Below are 23709 nucleotides of genomic sequence, written 5' to 3' on the forward strand. Positions count from 1 at the left end.
ATAGTCTCCTGACATGTCACTTTCTCCCAATCTTTTTGCCAGTAAATTAAGCAAATGAGTTCTCATTATGTTTTCCTGTTTTGTTTTTTTTTCAATTGCATTGAGTATTTCTCCTGCTTGTCTGCTGCACTTTTTGCTTTCATCTCTCCCCTCTTTATCCTTTCCTAAACATATATACTTGCTCCCATGTAAAGGCTGTGATACTGCGTGATGGTCACTACCTCTCAGATCTCCTTAAATTCACCTGAGACAACAGTATTTGTTCTGTGTGCAATGCAGTTCATTGTCTTGGCTGAGATGCTATGATAATAAACTACCACAGTAAACAAAAATTGGGTTTGTACTACTTGTCTGAAAACACCCACAGGGTGAAATGATTCCACCCGTCAGTGCTTGGAGTCCTAGCCCAGAAACAGCCGTCTGTACGGTGGAGAACAGTGATTTCTCTTATAAAAGATAGCCCTGGACAAGTCTGTGCCTCAGCATCTGTGTGGTGCTAATCTTTCTCTCTGTCTTGTCTCCCACTCTTTTTTTTTCCTCCTTAAGCTAGTAAGATCAAGCTACATTGCAGTCTTCTGGAGAAAGCACTGTCTTCTGCTGGCAACATCTGAGGCTCAGCAAAGAAATGCTGCATAAACAAAAATAAACAGCAGCCACTGATCCCAGGGACAAGCAAAGCTTTTTGTCTTAGAACACAAGAATATCAGCATACCAGCTTATGTTAACATGGAGGAAAAATAGGCCTAGACGTACAATTGATTACCTGTAGTCCTCAGAGGTGATCCCAGCTTGTCAAACCAGGACATGGGAAAAGTGATCAGTGCCTGGGGATATGACACTGTGACTTGTCAGATACACACCCAGCAACTTTTGTATGCTTAAGGTAGCAACAGTTAGTGGTAGAGGGTGTGGCAGTAGGCATATGTCAGTCTTTTGCATCATGCACATACTTGTGTGTTTTGAACTTTGAGGATTTGGTGCCCTCCTTAAGGTCTTTAAAATGGGGTTTATACCATGAGCTGGTTAAAGAATGGGTCAAACTAAATCCTCTAGCTTGAAGTCGGTGTGGATTTGGTTGTATAACCTTCTCAGTCATTGTCCAGTAACAGTGCTGGCGTAAAGGTGTCAAAATTGTGGCTGGTATGTGTGAAGCACACTGGTGATTTGAGTTTTGCCAGTTTGAGGTTTCTGCAATGAAACCTAAATTTAGCTGAACCCGCACTGACTAATTTTAAAGTTCTGCTGCTTCATGAGGCTCCGTCTAGAGTTACACGGCATTGGTGATCATAGCTGAGGCTTGCCTTGGTGCTCTAAAATAGTAGCTGGACTTCAGGTCTGGGGTTTTTTTCCTCCCTAGATGTATTAATATTACGACGCTAAAGGCATGTATTTTGCAACACCTACCCTTTGTAGTTTCCACTGCAAGATACTCTCCCACCGTCGCTAAATGTGGATCTCAAAGCAGTGAGCTGAGCCAACTCTGCAGAGCTCTGTTAACACCTTAAATAACGTTTTGCATTGCTTCAAACTTTGCAGCGGGCTCTGCCTGCGCTCCTGTGCATCACGTACTGCCGCAAAAGCAGAATTGTTACCTTGCCCCGGTCGCTCGTACGCAGTGTCTGTGGGTATCGCTGCGCGGCTGCTGCAGGGTTGCAGGGCCGGACACGACCCTGATAGCATCAGGGCTGGTAGAGCTGCGAGGGGATTGGGATGAGGTGGTTCCAAAATGCAGTAATAATCATTGTAACCCATCGTGGCGTGGTTATAGATCTTTTAGTCTGCAAAGCATGTTGAACCCTGCTGTGGGCTATCCCTTGTGTCTGTCACTGGATCTTTGGGCAGGGCGAGGGAAACTGGTCAAGGGAACAGTTTTGGAACCCTCTTGACAACAACCCTGGAAACTGGTGACAGTTGTGCAAGTCCGTAGCAGATAGTATCCAAGGCTTCATCTTAACTCTGCAAAGAATCACTCCTTCAGGAATATGAGCCAGCTGCTGTTCCCAAAGTGTTCTTGTTTTTCTTACAGAAGTTGAAAAAAACGTTGAAAGCGTTAAAGCAAATGAAAAGAAATATATTTGAACTGTGTATTGTCTGTGTGATGTAGTTACGGGATGAGTTGTTTTGGTAGAAGAGAAAATACTGTCCAGTCTGAGCTTGTATACTTTACCTGATATAGCTATAAAAACTTTGGATATATGGTACAATGTAGTAATCCTCTACAGTCTTAGATCCAGGATGGGAGAACACCCTTTTTGCTAAATAAGCTTCAGTGCTAACAATCATAGTTTAGATTTTTATTCAAGTTAACCATACATTACTCTTACTTAGTGTTGATTCATCTTTTACACTTTAAAATTTGAAAGAAAGGATAGCATTAATTTATTTTGGACTATGATAATTGTCATCTTCATCTTGTACTTTTTCAAAATGCAGAGTAGAAATCTCAAACATATGAAAACAAAAACTGTAAGAAATTATAATTGTGGGACAATTGGAAGTATGAAATGAATGTTTTAAACTTATGATCTCCCTACCCCTCCCTAATTTATTTCAGGTTTATGACTCTGACTGTTGCGACAGCATTCTTCTGGAGCTGCGGGAATATCTGCCAAAATACTTCGGTGTCTGGTCACCACCTACTGCACCAAATGGTACTGTTCTAATTTTATCTGTTAATCCAAACCTCCTGGAAAGATCCTCTGGAGACTGATTTTTGTCAGTTGCGAGCTCCATAGGGTTTTTTTGCTTTGGTTTTGTAGCCCACTAATGTTCCCTCTAACAACAGATTGTAGTTTGCAGTCCTCTGGCTGGATTGGGTCTTTGAGGTCTTCCTCCCAAAGGAAGGAAGGCTCATCATCCTCTCTTACTGGTTTGAATAGAACAAAGCTCCGACACCTTAATTTTTTGTTTGTATAACTTGTTAGGAGTGAGGAAGAAAAAGGACCATTGGAAGATTGGCTCTTCAAGAGAAAATAGATATTATTGGTGTATTTAAAACAGAAACAGTTTTTTGTTTGTTGTTGTGTTTTTGTTTTGTTTTGGTTTTGTTTTTTTTTTTTTTTCTGGGGCCTTTTCTTATCCACACTGGAGAAATGGAGCTTCTGGAACAAACCATGATGATGCCGTTGAGTCCGTTTAAATACACGGGCACCAAAACTAGGTGCTGTGCTCCTTTAATAGAACTGTCTTCTTTTGCTTATATGCTGTCACTTGATAAACGTGTTTTCCAAAAAGAGTATTAAGATGGTGTCCAAAGGCACTGTTTAAACTCTGCAAAAAGAAATGCAAGAAGGATTGTGGTAGTGCCCAGAACTTTCTTGGCTCAGATTTGCCTTCACATTTTCATATTTGGCACTAACTCACATAGCTCTACCAGAGCTGTCTTTTTCCTTCCCTCATAATTTTATGTGTGTCATGGAGCTCACTTAATGTCCCCTCCAAATTGCAAATCAATTCTTTTCTATTCACAGTAGGATCTTAAGATGTAAAAATGTGTGGTCTAGCCAAGATACAGTAATTCAACACATCCCTAGTTTATTTTGGGAATTCACTAGCGCTGTGCACCATGGGGCTGAATTTTGGCAGGTCTCCACCAGTAGTCAAGACATAGCCAGTAGGAATAACTGTTTAAAGGAAGAATAACTTTTGATTTTGTTTGTTTTGCTTCTTGAAGACTGTGTGCTATCAGGAGCCCTCTTCATAGACACCTATGGCAGGCATTCAAACAAAACACTCCATTGCCAACTCTGTTATCTGTCGTATTAATGAGTTTTGTGTAGTCTTGATAGAAATCAAATACGTTGGAGATGATAGAGCTTAACAGAACGCACGTGTGCTGGATACATCCAAAGCTAAGGGGGTAGCCATTCACGTTGGAAGTCATCTGTTGTTTAGCAGGTATTTGCAAATGCAGTTTTGCTCATGCCAGATGTGAGGGGAGACCTCTGTGATGCATTTGTGTGTGTGCATCGGTGAAAGAATCAGCAGTGTTGCATTTAGACTGCATAAAAAGTAGGAAAACAAGTTTACAAAAAATAGGAAGAGGAAAGTAACCACACAGAGGAGGGACAAGGCTATTTTGGAGGAAATCAGGGATGGGTTTGTTACCTGTTCCCCTAAATTAACTGTGGATTAAGCTCTGGTTCAAAAGACTGAACAATGTGCTTAGCTGCTGTGATGTGTCCCAGTGACGTTAGATGAGGGAATCTAGCTGCTAGAAAGGTATCTGGTTCTTAAATGTAGATTGAGGTTGTATTTGTAGGTTTTCACAGTCTTGACTCTGGAAGCCTGACCTTTCCTTTGGCAGTCACTACTCTACAGACTCTGGGGGAACAGCTCCAGACAACCTTTGAGTAGTGAACCCAGTAATTCCTTATTGTTGCTAAATTTGGCATAGGCAGCTTCTAAAAAACAAAAAATTAAATGAAGCAATCTTATCAGTTACCAAATGGTGCTTGCTGCATGTTCTGAACTATGTATCTATTTTTAAGAGTGTTTGTGTAGAGGAACAATGGCTTGCCTGGTTTGCCAGGGCAGAGAAAAGTTGGCCATTGGTGTCCTTGTTTCATATAAAGTTCTTTTATTTATGAGATAAGGAAGAAGAGGGGCTCTCTGGTGAATGATGTCTTGTAGTGTAGCATCATAGTTGTTATCTTGGGCAGGGGGTTGAGAGTTTGCGTAGGTTCATACAGACATGAATTGTAGGCTTGTAGTTGGACAAAACCCAGAGTAACTTGATTTAGGACCAGTCTGAACTTGATCTGTGACCGTCTCTGAGTTTCCATGTGACAGGTAAGCCGGAACTGCGGTGGATAAGGTGGAGAACAGAGAGTTTATTATTTTAGAGAAATATTTAGGGAAAAGCATCAGTCTTTTATGCTACAAGCGTAGATGAGTGTATGAAATTGCTAGCTAAAAGAGATGAAATGTATTAAGTGTAAATGAGAATATGGGAAATGTGGCAGAAAAGATGGACTGATATTCACAATATCAATAAAAATTGTAAAATAACTGTCCTGTTATGCCGAAATCACATGCCTGGTACTGCTGTGCAGGAGATGGAGTTGGAGGTGGGTGACACTCCATCTCCTGAAGCTGAACTAAAATATGAGTGAGACAATTTGATTAGAACTTTGGGTTCACTGGCATTGTAGGCATTTGGAGTTTATTAATAAAGAAATGGAAAAGTTGTCATAGAGATGTAGGAGCCACGTTAAGCTTTTTATATCTCCTGCTAACAAATCCAGGTTTTGCTGCCTACTTGTTGCCCCTGCATAATTTTTTTTAAATAACTTTAGTGTTGCTCATTTCATACTGTGCTCTTAATTTTTGTTGCCTAAACTGAGAACAGGGTAGATAAATATAAGCAAGCTTCAAACCTTTCTTTTCTTTCCTTGTTGCTGGGAGCAACTGAGGCTTTTCCCTGCTCATTCATATGTTTTGAGAGATGTCTTGTAAGTTATGCGAAGAAGTCAGATGCCTGAAGTTATTTTGTCACTTCTGATTCCAGTGAGGACTGAATGCATCAGCATGTACGTGTTGAAGTCTGCAGTGGTTCATGCCATGCATACTCACTGAATTTTGGTGATCTTTCAGTTTGTCTCCTTTGAGACTGTAATGAAATATGTAAATAATGTCAAGCCATGTCTTCCTGCCTCCTGCCCTGCCACTGAAAAATAGAAAGGAAAGATTTGCTTGAAACCATGAAATTGTTGCTTGAAATGTATAGTCAGGATTATCTACCAAAGCTAGGACAGAAAAATCCTTACGAATTCTTTCCTCTGCAGGGGATTTTAATTTAACCTCTTTTTAGATGGCACATGTGTGACTTTCAGAAGCATGTTGGATTAGCAGCGTACTACATAATAATTTAGAAGATCTGAACTGCTTGAAAAATCTGCATTTTTTTGTTTAACAAAACAAAGAGAGGAAGGAGAGTGTTGTGGTTATCTTTGCTCAGCCGCAGACTTGTTGATGACCTTGAGAAGGACACTTGGGGTCAGATCCTCAAAGACTATGAGAGCACCTGGCTTGAAAAGGTAGAACAGTGATACCTACCAATGTCTGAATCTGAAACTTACTTTGCCTTAGTGGTAATGCTGTGAGGTATTGTGGGGGTAACTGTTGAAAGTTGTGCTACGTTCTGATAGTGTGGTTTTGGGGTCTGCTTCAGGAGACCATAGAACTTGAACACAATGCAAATAAGAACCGAACAGTGCCAGGAAAAACAAAAGGTGAACACTTGATGCCTTTTTCTGAAGCTGCAATGAGAAAAAAATAACTGGGTATAATGCTTTATCTGTGGTGGCATTGCTCTCCCCACAAGGACAAAAAGCTTCTTGGAGAGTGGGAGTGCGCACTGAACAGATGTAACATAGTCTTAATTTTGACCTAACAGTTAGCTAGTGATGAAAACTTAAATAATAATTCAAAAAAATGTGAGAGGAGCAATTTCTGAATAATTCAGAGGCTTTGCCAAGAAACTAGTATTTCCCAAGCTTAGTTTTAGCTCCTAAGTTATTTTAATGCTTAATTATTAAAAAATAATAATTGTTACATTTCTAGGAGGTCAGTAAGGGAGATATTCTAGCTGAACAGATGTGAAATGGATGTGGAACTAAAAAGTGACAGATATTTAGAGCTTTTAAATATTTTGGAGGTACTGGATGTTGGTTAAAAAGAGGGGTTTGGACCAGTGGAGTAGAGGACAGCGGATGACCATGGGTACTCTACAAGTGCCTTTGATTGAAAGAGCACAACTCTCTTGCCTGCATGTTGTCTGAAGGGAAGTATGCTAGGTTTGGGGAGATTTAAGTTCTGCTTTTTAGGTTAGTTATTTTTATGGGCTCATTTTTTATTGCATTATGGAAATAGGTGTTTTACACTACTTTATATTCATTTATATTTTAGGGTTGATAAAAACATTGCATCTAAACAATTTGTATACTTCGTGGTAATTTGTACAATTTTTGTATTTGTAACAGTTTGAGCCCATAGGTGCTCACAACATAATCCAGAGCATTTTGGAGTTGGTGGTGATGGACTGCAGCTATTTTCTGAGACCTTTTTGTATTTCTTTTCTTTCCCCACCTCCCATGGCATACCTCTGGCTCAATACTTTTGAGAGCTAAGTACTGAAAACCTTGAATTTCATTTAGTTTTTGTTTTCTGGATTGTTTTAGAGTGATGACACGAATCTGTTGATTACAGTGGTTATGCAAAAAGATAGGTGTGAAGGATAATGCTTAGATTTTTAGAACTTTTGTTTTAATAACAGATAGCTGACAGGTTATATGGACTCCCCTGGATTCAGTAGTGGTTCACCAAAGCCCCACAAAAGCTGTGCTAATATCTGACTGAATTAGAGCTGTGTATAAAAACTTTGAATAGAAGAAGTGGCACCTGCAGTTCAGGTGATACAGAATACACCTCCTGGTAAGGAGACTATTTGTCTCACTTTTCTTTAGGGGATATCTAGTGAGCAAATACAGAGTATGTTTGCTACCTGTGGCTTCTCAAAGTTAAGTATGAGTTATTTTAGCTTGGCTATTCCTGCAGTTGTAGCTAACAAACCTGATTTATGGGTGAGCTAGTCTATAACGAAACTCTTTTTGCTGTAACTAGATTGGTTCAGTAGCCCAAAGGACGTTGAAAAGTACTGCAAGCTGAGACAGTGAGTTAGTAAGAGACTGGATTTTTTTTTTAAATGGTGTATTGGTTTGACATGCTTTCCTGAGAATGAGTTTACATTAACAATATGTTTAGTCCCATTTATAGATAAAGCAGGCATCTAAGTATTAAATCAAACCTCTTTGAGATTGGTACATACATACTTTTTTGAATCAGGGCCTTTGAATATGATGGTGTGAAAATTGAAGCTCTAAGTAGGACTTATTAAAGGAATAGAAGTCCCTTTCATTTCTTACCCTTAAGAAACTGTTTCTACTTATTAAGTGGAAATGGAACATTGCTTCTTCCCTTATCTTCACTCCAGCTGGTTTTGTTAGCTCTCTGTACAGCTGTCAAAGCAAGGCCCTTTGTCCCTCTTCTCTCTTTAAACTTGCACTGGTTTTGCTCTTTTTGGCAATCCCATTTTAGATTATGCTGAAGGAATGGGGAGTAATACAATGTTTATGTGTATTCAGATTTCTTTAAAGCCAAAGAAATACACTCATGGAATAGGCTGTGCTTGAAAGAAAGACTTTCCTGTTTTTGGATGGTGGATTTGCAGAAGCTGGTGCGAAGGAGATGTGTGTTAATGCTGCGTGCTGTCTTGGTGCGTGTCCTGCCCTGGCAAGGGCTGGAGATCTGTGTGCGCTTCCTCCAAGCAGAGTCCTGCCAGTCAAGTGGTTACTTAAGTTTTTCTTCTTGTATTCTGACAATCCATGCTGGAGATCATGTTGGCAATAGTCTCTTACCTGCACTGGAGAAAAGCATAAACCAGTTTGACCAGGTTTTAGTTGCTCCTTTACATCTTCAGGCACTCCAAGGGCTTGGGGTTTTTTTTGTTCCACCCACCTTCCCAAAGGGACTTTTGGAAATGGATGAAAGGCAGCCTAGGATTTGAGGAGTGTTTTCACCAAAAGGTGTGTCATGAGAAATGAGTACAGATGGGAGTGGGATAAAAAGAAGAAAAATGAAATACATTTTGGCCCCTGTAGGGTAGGACTCTGAAATGTTAATTTCATTTTTAAAATGACACAAGAAAAAACTCTCCTTTTAATTCTAGCCCTTTGACACAGAGAAAGAAAGCACCATCTCCATTGCAAAACCAGCCATGTAGTAACCTGCATTTGTATGTGCTATTTGAAGTATGTTAATGGCTTAATAAAAGCTACTTGTGAATTTCATCTGGGTAATAATTTGAATTTGAGTGCTAAGTTAGCACACTTTAATTGTATACAATTTTCTGAACAATAAGGCATTTAGAATTTAATGCCAACAGAATCCGTGGGTGTCAATGACCAGGATTTAGTCTGTGTTCAGAGACAAATTTGACTCTTAAAGTACTCACGTGATATTAAGCCTTAAACTAGTCTCCTTCCTCCACAGAAGCTCAGCAGAAATTATATAACTATTTTGCTCTGACCTATTGTTTATGAAAGTTTTATCTTTTTAACAGATATGTATCTGAAACTGGAAGATGTGACCCGTAAGTTTAATAAGCCTTGCATAATGGATGTAAAAATAGGTCAGAAAAGTTACGATCCGTATGCTTCAGCTGAGAAGATACAGCAGCAGGTCAGCAAGTACCCGCTGATGGAAGAGATTGGCTTTTTGGTACTTGGCATGAGGGTAAGAACTTGTTTTGTTTTCAAATTCAACTTATGCTCTGGCCTGTTGTCCCACACCAGTTACAGCAGCTAGTTTTTCTAGCAAATTACAGTCCTCTTGAGTTTTATGTAAATAAAGTGTTATCTGAATATGTTGGTAGTACTGGTATCAACTGTTGTGTGAAATATGTTCCAAAACACTGCTCTCATTCACAAGTGTTTAACTTGGCCATGTCCCTTCTGGGAATCAGTTTGCAACTTGGGTTCTGTGTATGTATACAAGAAAGGGGCTGGGACAGAACATAGTTATTTGAAACTAAATTTAATTGCAATTAACTCTTCTTGCATAGCAGCTATTTCAAATTATCAAAGTATTTTTTTTACTTTTAGGCTTATATCAGAGATTTACATACTGAACCAGTCTTTGTAATAATTTAATAATGAGCTTTCCTCTCTCCAGATTTTTCTTTATTTTTTTTTTGGGGGGGGGTTTGTTTTTTAAATCAAAATAATTTAAATGTAATTTTTCTGTTTAGGGAAGAGTAAGTTAGCTCTCAGAGGTGATGCATGTAATTATAAATAGCTGCTTACATTCTGCACTTAAAAAGGCAAGACAAGAAGAAAACTTTGATGCTTACATGCTTGAGGAACAGCTGTCATTTGAAGGTTAGTTTGATATGAATAAGGCCCTTCAGATATCCATGCTACCACTATTAAATCCATTCAACCACTATTACATCTCCTTATCTTAGGTGAGGAGAAAGATGAAGATTCAATAATTGTGTATTGGCTACTACTCTAAAATTTCAATGTAAAGAGAAGTTGTACAGAATGTTTATGGATCAGTAACATAAATGTTGATGTCAGTGATGAATTCCTGATGCAATACCTTTAAAGTACTTTTTTCTGCTGTGATTGGTGCGGGAATAATTTTCTTTTTGATACGAGATTTTTGTTTTCCTTCTCGCATACACAAAGCCAGGGCTTCTCAGGCTCTGCATCAACAAGCGCAAATGGCTGAAGACTTTGATAAGCTTCCTCTTTGCTGTTAGATAGCAACAGCACACAGATTGCACCATTGTTTGAAATAATTCTAATGTCTCTGTAATGTTTTGTACTTAATTGCCTAGGCTCTCAGCCTTAACTCTGTCTTGAGATAAGCTTTTACAGCTATAAATTTTAGTGGTCATGAGTAGTAATTATGTAAGCCTATGAGAAAGAAGGTGGGAGTCGAGTCAAAAGCCAGTCCAACAGTTCAGATGGAGAAGGAAGGCTGGAGATTATTATAGCTTTGGATTTGGCTTACGTCGTTATGTAACCTTTCTTATCTCATGTGGAAAACAATGTACTTCACATCCTTTGTTTCATGACAGTGCAAATGGAACAAATGCTTGCTTCTGTGTATTTTTGCTTGTGACTATTGCTTCTAGCATTGTCATTTGTTGGTATCTTTATCCTGGTGCAGAAATTCTTTTGATTCCCTAATTCAGGCTGTGTGTATAATGATGGTTCCCCCAAGCATTGCTGTTTCCTATCTGGTATTTAACTAGATAAGATTTGTTTTGCGCCTTTGGTACCAAATTGTACGTTGGAAATTTTTTTCCAAAAATAATTCAAAAGGTTCCTCCTCCCCTCACACAACGCTTAGAAAAGTCTAAATCCACAAGGCGTTTTCTCTGCTCAGCTTGCCACCTCTTGATGATGGGGTGTTCTCTGCCTTTCTACTTGCTTTATTTTTGCAAGATTCTGGCCATAATGTAAAATGCTCTCTGGTACAGGCATTTACTGCCTCTAACAGCTACCGTGCTTGACAGAAGTTGCTAGTGTTTGCTGGACAAAACATGGTATGACACAATTCAGAAAGCAGAGGGGTTTGGTTTTAATCTCTCTCTTCAGTGTTATTTTTAACATGGGGGTGGGCTTGCCTATTAAGTTTCTGTTACTATTTTAAAAAGGAAGAAAGAGAAGGCCATGAAAAGTAGAAAATGTAGTTATCTGTGTTTTTTAAAGCACACATCATAGAAGCTGTCATGAAGAGACACAAGCAAAAATGTGTTATAGGTTGTTTTTTACCCCAAAAGCCATTGATACAGCTTTTTTAGTGCACTGATAAATAAGCAGTCATCTGCTTATATACAAAATATGTATGGTTTGTCCTTTAAAGAAGTGAGTAGAGCAGAGCTTTGGTTCATGTACATAGTTCTGGCATTTGGCACATGCTAAACTATATCCATCTTAATGCACTGAACATACAGTCACTTAAATAGCATCACTTAAAAAATGAAAAAAAATTCATCTTTACTGGAGAGGTTCCTTTCTTTAACAGATGAGGACATAGCTTTGTTATGAAAATAGTGAGAGCTTAAATGTAAGTTGGAAAACTAAGGTGCAGTTCCAATAGCAAAAATACAAATTGCAATATGGTTTCAGTGGTAGACATATAAAAATATCAGAAATGTCTTCACAGTGCATGCAGTGTTAAAAATAGAGTATTTTGTGTGGGGCTGAATACAAGCTGAATGTGTGGGTTGTGATGTCATTTTGGATTCACAGTCTGTTCAGAATCCACAGTTCCTGATTGCAGGTTTTCTTTTTCCTTCCAGAACCTTTTGATTGAAATATCCCTAATATTTCTGAAACATGTTTTTAAAGCACAAACTAGTGATTATGTAACTTTACCAGTATAATCCATCATTTACTTTTATTGTTTGTGCCTATGAACTATTGCATGCAGAAATGCAGATACCTCATCAAAGCTCTTTTTACAAATGAATTTCCTAATCTACAGCACGTGTTCCTGCAAGATATTTTAAAACTGACTGTTGCTGAGTCCATTCTATGAGTTCTTTATGAACCCTATGTAGTATCATGGTAATTTTCATAAGCTCTGTGTGTTAATAACAAGATTTAGGAAGGGAGGAATAATAAAGCTATTAAATCCTGCATCTAGGGTTCATACTCTTCCACAGTAAAAAATGACCAGAACTGGGTTTTTTTAAATTTGTAAGTCTAACTCAAGCTTTGATGTTTAAGAAAACAGAAAGACAAAACAAAACCCCACCACCAAACTACAAAAAACCCAAACAAAACAAAAAAACCCCAGAGCAATCCAAAGAAACCAACCAAAAGCCCTGAAAAAAACCCCTCCAAACAAGCAAGCCCCGCCGAGAGTCTGGAAATAAGTGTCTGCAGTGGCTGAAGTGAGCAGGAAACCAAGGCTCTGGGTGGTTCTCTGTGCTGGCTTTGTTACCTCTGTGTGCTGCCACCACTGCTATCTCCTCCGCTTTTCTCTCTGTCCACTTTCACTCCCCAGTTCTTGCAGCTGAGTTCAGCTCATTTGTTTCTCAGTCTGAGGGTGCTGAATCCGTGCTGCGGAACTGGTGCAGCAGTTCCTCCGAGTCTGGTATCTGCTAGTGGATTGAAGGGTACGTTTCAGAAGTACTTCACTTGTAGAGTTCAGGAGATTCATCTGTCATCCCCTTGGGCGAGTTCTAGCAGACGGGGTTTTCTTCTGGTATTTTTTTTTTCCATCAATTTTTTCTTTCCATGAAAGACTCATCATGTATGTGATGGCTGGTTCGCTTCTATCCTTACAGCTGATAAGATTTCCTGTATGTTAGGAAGAAGCTGATGATGGTAGATGAGAGATCGCCTTCCCCCCGCTCCCATTTTATAAAAAGGAGGCATAAAAGAAATTTTTTCTGATGAGATGCTCTGAGGAAATTCTGGGAGTCCATATATATTAAGCTATTTTTAAGATGGTTGATGGTTTAAACTGCAGTGTCATTGTTTCTTTTATTTAGGAGATTATTACTCTGCTTTTTCACTGAATTAGTTTCAACATAATTTCATTCTACAACTTGTTTATGTAAGGGTCTTATTAAAACTTTATGTTGATTGTTAGGCTGTCATTTGGTGGTATACTGAATAGTATAAAGCACTCTGTCAAATACCAGAAGAACAAAGAAGCAAAACAGATAGAATATTATGTAAGTGTAGTCTTAGAAACAGGGGAGCAGGGGTGCATCCTTCCTGCACTGAATTATCAAACCAGCAGCAAACAGAGATGTGTGTACTTCCATCACATTAAAGAAATGTTCTGAGCAGCAGTGATAGTGGGGTAGCATTACTATAAAGCAGTAGTGTCAAATTAGATAATGTATTTTAAAAAATTTTTCCCCTTGTTCTTTTTTTCTTCAAATCCTTGCTTTACTTTCTTTTGGGGGGGTGGGGAAAGGCTTGTTAAAACTCCATGGTTAAGACTTTCCCTGTGCAGGATCAGTCTCTGAGAGACTGTGGAGAAACCTTGGTTCTTCAGGCATGAAGGAAACCTGTATATTTATATAGGGACAATCATCAGGCCTGGGTAAAAGGTACCCAGTTGTGGGTGTGGGTCTTGGCCTGGTGCTGAAGTTACCCCTGTGAAGTTGTTGGCCTGTTGCTGCTGTCAGATGTCCTGGGGTTAGCCAGGGTGCTGCCTGCTTGCCCCCGGCTTCCCGCTTGGCTCTAGTTTTGGGTGCAGGCTGGGTACTGACCTTGAGATGCCAGTTACGAGTACAGAGGTGCCTTGCTGTAAACAGGAAACTGTGTCATATTTAAACAGTCACTTGCTTTTACCTGCGTAAGTGTAAAATAGGGGTGAGTTAAGTATATTTACGGAAAAAATACGAGGGGTGGACAGCTCAGCCTTTTGCACTTTGAAGTCTGGACTTCTCAGCATCAGAGCGTGTATCTCTAATCCCCGTGTCCTTGCTTAGAAGAGCAGGTCCTGGGCTGCCTTGGCAGGGCATGCAGAGAGCAGGGGTGAGCACTGGGAGCTCTGTGGGAAACCACTTCCCAGACACTGGCCGGTGCATGGGAATGTCAGCGGCGCAGGAGTGAGTCCGTATCACTCCTGCAGTCGCATTAACCATCGCTCTGCAGGTACCCCACTGTAGTTCTGTACGAGCCTGCTCCAGATATTTTTTTCCAGTTTTGATGGAGTGGATTAGTTAATATTTTTTGCAGATGTGAAGGAGGTCTGCAAGTTATTAAATAGAGATTTTTATTTGTGATAGCAGTATCTCCACCAAACAGGCTAGTCTTAATTAATATGCATTTAAATTATACTTTCTGGAAGTTAGGGAGTTGCCACAGATAAGTATTTGAACAGTGTGTGTATTTTTCTGCCTCGCCATGGAAGTCAATACTGAATTACTGTAAATAACGTTACATAAAATTTGATATTTGTTTTCTTGAATCCAGTCTTCAGCTTAGTGTCCTAAAGCCAAATTGTGTATCTCACTGTTGAGATCTTGTGAGGGTTGCACTTTTTTAAAGAGCACATTGGACCAACTTTTTATTTTAGCTCAAGGTTTCCCACAGTTCAAGAAAGCCAAATGAACTAACAGTAATTGAAAAAAGGGTACAAAAATATGTGTGGGGATGCAAGGAGCAATAACTTAACACCTTGTGGGGAAACTAAAGCCAGGTGCAGCTTGAGAAAGTTCAAAGAGATTTTCCCTCGACGGTTAATCATCTTGATTTTTTTTGTTGTGTTGCACATACAGAGTCCCTACTACTAGTAGTTAAAAAACTGTACCTGTTAGCATGCTGGATTCCAGTTTGCTTTATGCAGAAACCTCACCGAATGGGAGCTGCGTGTAGACACAAGGAGGAGCCTCTGTATTGTCAGCCAAAACAGCTCTGATTTTGTGTAGTAAGAACGTATAAAAATCACTGACTAAGCAGGAGCCTTCTTGAAGGCAATGCTTTGCAGATCATACAAGGAATGTTCTTTATGTTGCACTATACAGTGGAACTCCGTGTGAATCAAGAGCAAACACATAACAAGCTGCAGCAGGTGGACAAGAAATGAGATTTTCCTATCTAATAATTTTGTGGCTGTTGTTAAGGTTACAGATTTGACTTATTTGACTTGTAATTGTTTTGGCAGAAATGGGCTAGTACAGACAGCTGCAACAACAGGGATACGGAAAAAGGTTGGTTCAAAGGCAAATATGCTTTTGGGAAGGGTTAGTAGCACATTAGTAGCTGTGAAGGTGGGAACAAAAGCAGAGTGAAGCAAGAGGCTTGTAGACTAGGAAATTCTGCTACTACAGCACAGCCATCTCTGCGTTTGGGGATAGGTGAGGGTGAAGCAAGAACTGGTGAAAGAGTCTTTCTGATTGAACTTGGGTCTCTGTTCCTCTGCTTTCAGTATGGGGCTTAATATATTTGGATTTGGATTGAGGTTTTCCAGGAATGTTTCAAATAGTCACAGAATCACAGAATGGTGGGGGTTGGAAGGGCCCTCTGGAAATCATCTGGTCCAACCCCGCTGCCAAAGCAGGTCCATCTCGAGCAGGTTGCACAGGATGGCATCCAGGGGTGTTTGGAATCTCTCCAGAGAAGGAGACTCCACACCCTCTCTGGGCAGCCTGTCCCAGGGCTCTGGCACCCACACAGTAAAGAAGTTTTTCCTAATCTTCAGATGGAACTTCCTGTGTTCCCTTTTGTGCCTGTTGCCCCTTGTCCTGGTGTTGGGCACCACTGAGAAGAGTCTGGCCCCATTGTCTCAACACCTACCCTTTAGGTATTGATAAGGATTGATCAGATCCCCTCTCAGTCTGCTCTTCTCCAGGCTGAAGAGTCCCAGCTCTCTCAGCCTTTCCTCATACGGGAAATGTTCCAATCCTCTCATCATCTTGGTAGCCTCCGCTGGGCTCTCTCCAGTAGTTCCTGGTCTTTCTTGAACTAAGGAGCCCAGAACTGGACACAGGACTCCAGCTGTGGAGTCCCCAGGGCACAGTAGAGAAGGAGGAGAACTCCCCTCAACCTGTTCACCACACTCTTCTGAATGCATCCCAGGAGACCATTGGCCTTCTTGGCCACGAGGGCACACCACTGCTGGCTCATGGTGAACCTGCTGTGCACCAGCACTCCCAGGTCCTTCTCTGCAGAGCTGCTTTTCAGCAGGTCAGCCCCAACCTGTGCTGGTGCCTGGGGTTATTCCTCCCCAGGTGCAGGACCCTACACTTGCCTTTGAACTTCATCAGGTTCCTCTCTGCCCAGCTCTCCAGCTGGTCCAGCTATCACTGAATGGCCAAGATTAGTCACTTCATTGTGGTTGTGAAAGGCTTGAAGCAGTGCTCAGAGACAGCTCTGGCTGACATGGAGAACACTTTAATGATTCCCTGCATACGTTGCCCTTCAACGCTATTGGTAACCAAGGGTGTTCTGAGTCTTCACGAGATAGTTAAGTGTATGCATGACACTGCTGGGGTGTGGGACTGGGTAGTTTGTCGTCAGCCATTTTGTCTAGTTAAAAACACACTGTTAATGCAGGACATGCACGTCTGCCTGGGTATTTTAAAACTATATCGAAAGCTGTTTGAGGGGAATGGTTTTGTGCAGATTATTACAGGTAGGGTGGCTCCAGCTCAGAAGCACAGGGGGTTTATGTGCTGCTCCAGTGTTTCTTTGGAAAACAAAATGAGCTTGCAGATCTTAATCGGCATTTTTGAGCAAGTGCCCATGTCACAAAAACTGTTAGCTCGTAGGGGGAGAGATAAGGTTCTGGTAAACAAGATGATTCGTTCAGGAGCGTGCTGCAGTGCCGGTACATGGAGGAAGCTGCCCCTAGACCTCAACTAGACAAGCGTATTTAATGTTATTAAAATGAAGACAGAGCTAGTGAAAACTTAGATGTAATCATCAGACTCTTGATCCTCTTCCTAAGCAATATGGGTTTTTCTATTCTTGCTTTATTTAATTACCTTTGTCTTGTGGGTCTTTAAATTTAAAAAAGTTTTTGAAACTTTTTGTATGTTATTGAAAGTAACTTTGGTACCTGAAGCATTTACATAAGTAATCTTTGGTTTCCTAGGTTGTACGCTGTACCTCTTATGTGCTTTGGAAAACAAAAAAGAGGGGGCAAAAAAATGACTGGTTTTGTGAAACCAAGATCATACTTGATGCTGTTTTAGAATAACTCACCTCTGCTATGCTCTTCTGCAATTTCCACACACCAGGGCCTCAGTTTCTGTAGCTATCGTAGCAGTTGGGAAGTGTCTCTGCTACCAAGTGTGTTTAAACATTCAGGCTTACAACTGTTATTTCTTTAGAATAACCAGAATTATTTACTGCCCCTTCAATTCATGGTTGGTGGTTTAAATCAATTCCTACACACTATGATTTAATTCCTTGGAGACCCTGAATTTAATTACTTCTATCTTTTTGTCAAGATAAGAGCTATTTGAGACTTCCCTTCACAGCTGCTTTGCCAAGCAGGAGTTATGGACCTGTGTTTTCATATTGGACTTGTTGTGGTTTGGATGGGGGAGAGATATTTTGGGGTGGGGGGCTACAGTGAAAACAGGGAAATTTTTGTTTATTTATTTATTTATTTATTTACTTTTGAATTATTGCTCAGATACCTCTCCTCTTTCTGTGCTGATATTTCACTGTCCTGGTCTGCCTCTGTGGGCTACAGCAAGAAAAAGACTCCCAAAGGAGGGAATGGGGGTGGGCGTTTCTTACCGATGCGCCCTGACTTGTTTTCCGTGGGATCCTCTCTCTTTATGGAGGGTGAAGGGAGGGCAGAGCGCTGCAGCCGCAATGGGTGCTGCAGGGTTGGGTGGTCTGAACAAGTGCCAAGCACAAGAGTTTCTGCCAGAGACAGCTGCCTGCTTGGTAACACCATTATTTCTGCAAATAAGAATTGTCTGCACTCTCATAAACAAATTATACTTGGGCCTGGCTGGCTGGCATGTTTCTGCTGTGGAAATTATTTCAGTTAGAGAGAAAATGTGTCTTTGTGTAAAACATTTTTGAACTAAGTTGTTAAGCTTGTACAATTCCTGATATGGACAAAACTGTACCCGTATGAGTTGCCTCCCTTTCAGGCAAGAGTTGATGATGTACCACTATCAGTGCTGGAGCCGAGCTTTCACTCGACTGCTGTCATTTATTTAGTATAACCTTATTTGTGCCAACAATTATTGTTTCAGAAGAGTCTCATGGAGCTGAGCCTCCCTGGCCACATCAAAGTATTTCGTATTGTTTTGCTGCTGCGCTTAATATTTTTATAGTTTTCAAAACTGTAAAATTACACTGAATTTTTGAGCTTGTTATGTCTTAGTGATTTAATATTCATAGCATTGATTTGCAAGGCAGGTGCCATATAAAATGTTTTCCTGTAATGGATATGTTGTTTTTGCCAAGAGAATTACGCCTTTCAGATGCAGGAAATCTGTAGCTTGGAGCCCAAGATGTGAAGGGGAGGGTTTTGCAGATGAGAGCACTAGAGGGCAGTCCTGACCGCTGCAAATAGCTTCAATATCTGCGGTGGGGGGTAAATGGTACCAAAGGTTTTGTAGCCTGTCTGTAAGGTGTCTCGGAGCTCTGCAGAAATATTGGTTGTTCAAAAGGAATACAGAGTTACCTCCTTGTTTCTTGCAGGTTTACCATGTCTCTTCTGACAGCTATGAGACGCAAAACCAGCACTATGGAAGGAGCTTGACAAAGGAAACAGTAAAGGATGGTAAGGGGATTTGTGTGTCAGAATTTGGTGTTCTCAGATATCTTTCATTTATTTCCTTTTTTTTGTAAAACCGTATAGAAGAAAGTAGTCTGTGTGTTCCCATTTTAAAAGTCCCTTTTTCTCCCCTTGCCAGATGGGTCTTTAGCAGTTCCCTGTATCATTTGATCTACGTGTCAATCCTAAATTAAGTTTGCAGTTGGCTTGAACAGCAGTAGTCTAGAGGAATTGCCTCATCATGTGTCTTTTACTACTAATAAGGGAGTAGAATGCAGTTTCTTTGCAGCTTTGGGACTATAATGAAATAGAAAACTTTCAGAAGTAGTAGATGTTTTTATATTAGATATATTTTTATCTCTGGTTGCCTTCTGTGAATATATCCCGTCTTTTCTATTAGAAAGCTACTGTAAATGCATCTTTCAGTTAAAGTGACCTTCTTTGTTGAAGTCAATCCATACGTTGCTCTACATTAACAGTAAATAAAAATGCTACCATCGTACAGCTGTTTGGTGCTGATAACTATTTCAAACTAGTTATTAATTGATGTCTGTTCATCTCTCCCCCACTGAGAGATAGAAGGACACATGCACAAACACACCCCTCTCCAGAGCTGGAACTAACTTGTCAGCTCTGTCACTGATGATAAAGAGCTGCTTGAGCTTCTTTATCCCTGGAGAATGTAATGGATCCCTGCCCAAAACTGTCCAGATGCTTGCTGAAATCACATGGGGAGCAGGAACCATGTTCATCTACTGTTTGATCGATAGGTTGATTAGTTAATTTTACTTACAATCCAAGCCCAATCTGTAGTATTATAGAGCCAGCCTTATACAGGTGAGGTGACAGAAGGTATGCGAGCTCCTTGTTTCACTTCTGATCTAGTTAATAATTGCCTGAAAGGAAACTATGCAAATACTGTCTTATTTCTTCATATCAAGAACTATTCTCATCTTGAAAGAAATTAAAAATGTTTGATATCTTTTCAGAGGTGAAAATAATCCCAAAATGTATCTGTTCCTTGCAGGCATCTCAAAGTTTTTTCACAATGGATACTGCTTGAGAAAAGATGCGATAGCTGCCAGCATTCTGAAGATTGAAAAAATTTTGAAGTGGTTTGAGGGCCAGAAGCAACTCAACTTTTATGCAAGCTCATTACTGTTTGTCTATGAAGGTTTGTGTCCGGCAGCAACCATGCGGTTGAGCGATGTCACTTTGGCAGAGAAGAGAGGAGTGCCCAGAGGACTGTTATCAGGTGGAGACATACTGGAGTATAATAATAATATTCATGTAATAAATTCTACAGAGAATGGAAAAATTGAGGCCTCTGTAAGTAAAGGCTTGTCCAAATTTTATGCACTTCACAAAAAGGCATACTCTAAGAGGCACCACAGTCAGCTCTCACTAAAAGTTGAAAACTTGGAGCAAGACAACATGTGGAAAAGCAGCACGTGCATTGCACAGGAGCATCTGAACGGAAACGTTATACCCCAACTGGAAAAAGTTTTCTGTCACATGCCAGCAGAGATCAAGGAAAGCGCAAACGTTGAAGTCCGAATGATAGATTTTGCGCATGTGTTTCCTAGCTACACAAAGGATGAGGGCTACATTTATGGTCTGAAGAATTTAATCACAGTACTTCAAAATATTTTGGATAACTAAATTCTTTGCTATGGTTTTTACTGGGGGCCAATGATAAAGAAGAGCAACAACATGAAGAATTTCTGCACTTGTAATGCTGTATAACTGGGTTTGTATTGTTCTATATTTTATTTGTCTTTGTACTTTTGGTAGAAGGGTTTAACTTTTTATAATCTCACTCAGGAAAATAATTGATAGTTAATTAGGGAGTGTGAAAGGATGAGGATACTGGAGATTAAGCAAGCTAGGTAAATTAGTAGAATGAAATGTATATGGTTGGCTTTAATCCAAGGACTACAGCTGTACAATAAGCAAGGGTTATATTAGTTCCCATAAGGACTTTAGCGTAGACAACATTTGCCCACTTAGCCTTGACACTGAGCCGTATCTCCATTAACAGGTTTTTAGAAAATGGACTGAAAATGCTAACGTGCAGGATTGATGTCCTCAGTACTGCCCTCTTGTGTTTACTGTATTTGAAAAACTGGAGTTAACCCTACTTGGAGAGAAATCCCATTTTGAGTCGGTAGTCTAACCTGGAAGCCAGTGTATCAAAAAAGTGCTTTTCGATGTCACGGGATGATATTGCTGTTCTTTCAACCCTGCTGTGGGCACTTCCCCTCTTGGTGGTTGTCCGTAGCCGATGTTCAGCGCAGACAAGCTACAACGTAATTTGGGTTGAGGTGCTAAGAAAATGCTGGAGTAAAATATCGTAACGGGCTTAAACTGCACAACTCCTAGAGAAACAGTTTGTTCCTAAGAAAGAGTAAAGGAATGCAAACGGGAGATGTTCCAGGAACTAATTTGGTTTAGGAGATTAAGTCAATCTGTTAATGGAGTGTCTGATGTTGTGACTAAGGGAAATGCCTCGCTCCTTTGTTCTAATGGCCCTTCTCCAAAAACATTGCTTTTAAAAGCAAACTAATTGAATGGGGAAGCAAAGCATTTTGAGTAAGCATACAGAGATTTCCTCTAGCCATTTGCCACTTGTATTTTTGCAACAAGTGTTCCACATTTCCACTGCTGGGGAGCAGCCACTGGAAGCGACAAGCAATACAGGTGAAGGACCCTTTACTGGGAAGACTGAGTTCAGCCCTGGAGCAACCAGACGTACCCCTGTTTGTTGCAGTAGAGTTGTGGCACTCACCCTGGGCTAAAGCTGGCTCTGGTTTTTGAGGTGGTTTTTTGTTTTGTTTTGTTTTTTTTTAAATGCCATGCAGGCAAGCAGTGTAATTTGAAAGTTGTCCCACTTCCTTCCTTTTCACAGGAAAAATGCAAGCTTTCATATGGAATATTTGAGATCAGGATGATGTACCCAAAGCATTTTTGGTGTCTCTTCTGTATGCTGTGTACGTGGCTGTCCTACCATGCCTATGTAGTCAGCTACATGAAAAGTTGGGACAGAGGAGTCTTGCCATCCATAGCGCAAGATTTTAAGGGTTTAAGCAAGTCGCAGAAGTAAAACTTTTTAGAATGGATTTGGTCATTGGGAACATACATCTTTTACATGTGGACTTAACATGACACCGTGGCCTTGCTCCTCTCTCTGTATGATCTTCTGCACTATGCACTCATTTGTGTACACATCTTTGCAAGTTCTTGATTTGACATTTTTTCTATATCAGAAAGAGAGAAATACTTTTTCAAACAAATATGCTGTTTTAAATAAAGCTGAAATTTTAGCTCTTTGAGAACCTGGGTTAATTGGAAGAAACAGGGTATATGTAATGTGTAGAACTACGTTGTCTAAACCGTAGAGCTAATATTGGCCAATACATTCAGGAATGAAACCAATCCGTCAGTAATATAATGTTTTTGAAGCGTGAGAAAAAGATGCCTGCAGGAGGGGCAGTATAATTTTGTTGAATATTGTATACAAATTATGGTGAAGGCTGAGGGGAAGATAACAGGAAGATGAAGTATATTTTCCTACCTGACATTTACATTGCACCGTATAGTTAATATATTCCCAACTCTGTGAACTAATTTAAGCCATATTCTAGGAAGTGTTTGTGGTTTTGTTTGCTTTGACGCTGGTTTCTCTGTTAGGATTTTGTTGTTCTATCCCATAAATAGTCAACACTAGAGTAGACTAAGCTGCTAGTGGCCTTGTATGCTAAATTCACAATGTTTTATAGAAAATACATCTGAAATTTTATCCTCTGTAATTCATCTCTTCTGGATTTTAATCCAGGTTGTGCTGGAGAAATCAGACATCTGCCTCAGAGTCAGTTATTGGAAAATGATCTGTATGCTCTTAGTATAAGTGCATTCTCCTGTCTGCTTTAAGATACACGTCTTCAGTGTTTGAATGCTCTTAAGTATTGATTGTTGTGTTGACTATGGCAGTGTTTGTAATGCACCTGGAATATTGTTAAACTGTCAGAATATTTTGAAAATAAAAAGAAAATAAAATAACTTTATCATGTTTTTTTACCAGTAGTTATTATGGATGCATTTCTGTTAATTTAAAATGTAGCTTGAGAGATAACAGTATTTTTAATTGGAAGCTGTGTAAATAAAGCTTGCTGTAGAGGTGTTTGGGCATAGTACCAGCTGTGAATTTGAGCCTGCAGAGGCGTTATATTCACATTGTTCTTGCACACTTGAGATTTGGTGTTTCTAGTGTCTTGTACCTGATCAGATTGTTTGCAGTTATAGTTGGAGATGTAGTCACAGAAATCATTAAACAGGTTACAGAATTAATTAGAAATTGAAGAAGGAGACACTGGTCACTAAAGGTGTGCACTGCCGCCGATCTCCCTCTCTCGCAGTGATGCTGCTTTTGCTCTCTGTACAAAGCGTACAGGACAGGCGGCAGTTACGTGGAAATCTTTATGGAAATGGTAACAAGGCTTCTAGGTATTTCTGTCCTGTAAAACTGAAAGCAGGTCCCTTCCCCAGACTGGTGTGGTGTATCTGTCACTGATGAAGCCTGTCTGTTTTGATTTTAAGCAATAAGAATTTGATTTAGCAGAATCACTTGTCAAAAGGGAAGAGTCATGGAAGCATTGTCATTCATGTACTCTCTGCGAACTGATTTTTCTGAAGACTTTTTACCTAGGTGATTGTGAGAATTGTGTATAGGCTTACCTAATGAGACTTCAAATTGTATAAAGTTTTATAAAGTATTTTTGGATATCGGTGGAATTTGTTGCATAAATTACACTGAAAATTATTATACCATTATGAGATGTTTAAAATATTTTAACCAAATCATTTTATGAACCAGAGACTCTACTTATAGTTGTGATTCACGTGAAACTTGTATTTTTTTCC

The 23709-nt window shown here is 39.9% G+C and overlaps 1 protein-coding gene across 1 annotated transcript in view; it reads left to right on the forward strand.

Moving 5' to 3' along the window:
* The window catches only part of IPMK (inositol polyphosphate multikinase), a 39307-nt gene extending 18112 nt beyond the window's left edge, over positions 1-21195 (forward strand). Inside the window, exons 4-7 of the mRNA XM_010164839.2 lie at positions 2555-2651; positions 9122-9294; positions 18714-18795; positions 19817-21195. Of these exons, the coding sequence (XP_010163141.2) occupies positions 2555-2651; positions 9122-9294; positions 18714-18795; positions 19817-20451 (987 nt within the window). The 3' untranslated portion in view covers positions 20452-21195. The remainder of the gene's footprint in view (positions 1-2554; positions 2652-9121; positions 9295-18713; positions 18796-19816) is intronic.
* The last annotated feature ends 2514 nt before the right edge of the window (positions 21196-23709 follow it).

The sequence above is a fragment of the Antrostomus carolinensis genome, unplaced genomic scaffold (genome assembly GCF_000700745.2).
Source record: "Antrostomus carolinensis isolate BGI_N321 unplaced genomic scaffold, ASM70074v2 scaffold17310, whole genome shotgun sequence".
NCBI classification, from domain to species: domain Eukaryota; kingdom Metazoa; phylum Chordata; class Aves; order Caprimulgiformes; family Caprimulgidae; genus Antrostomus; species Antrostomus carolinensis.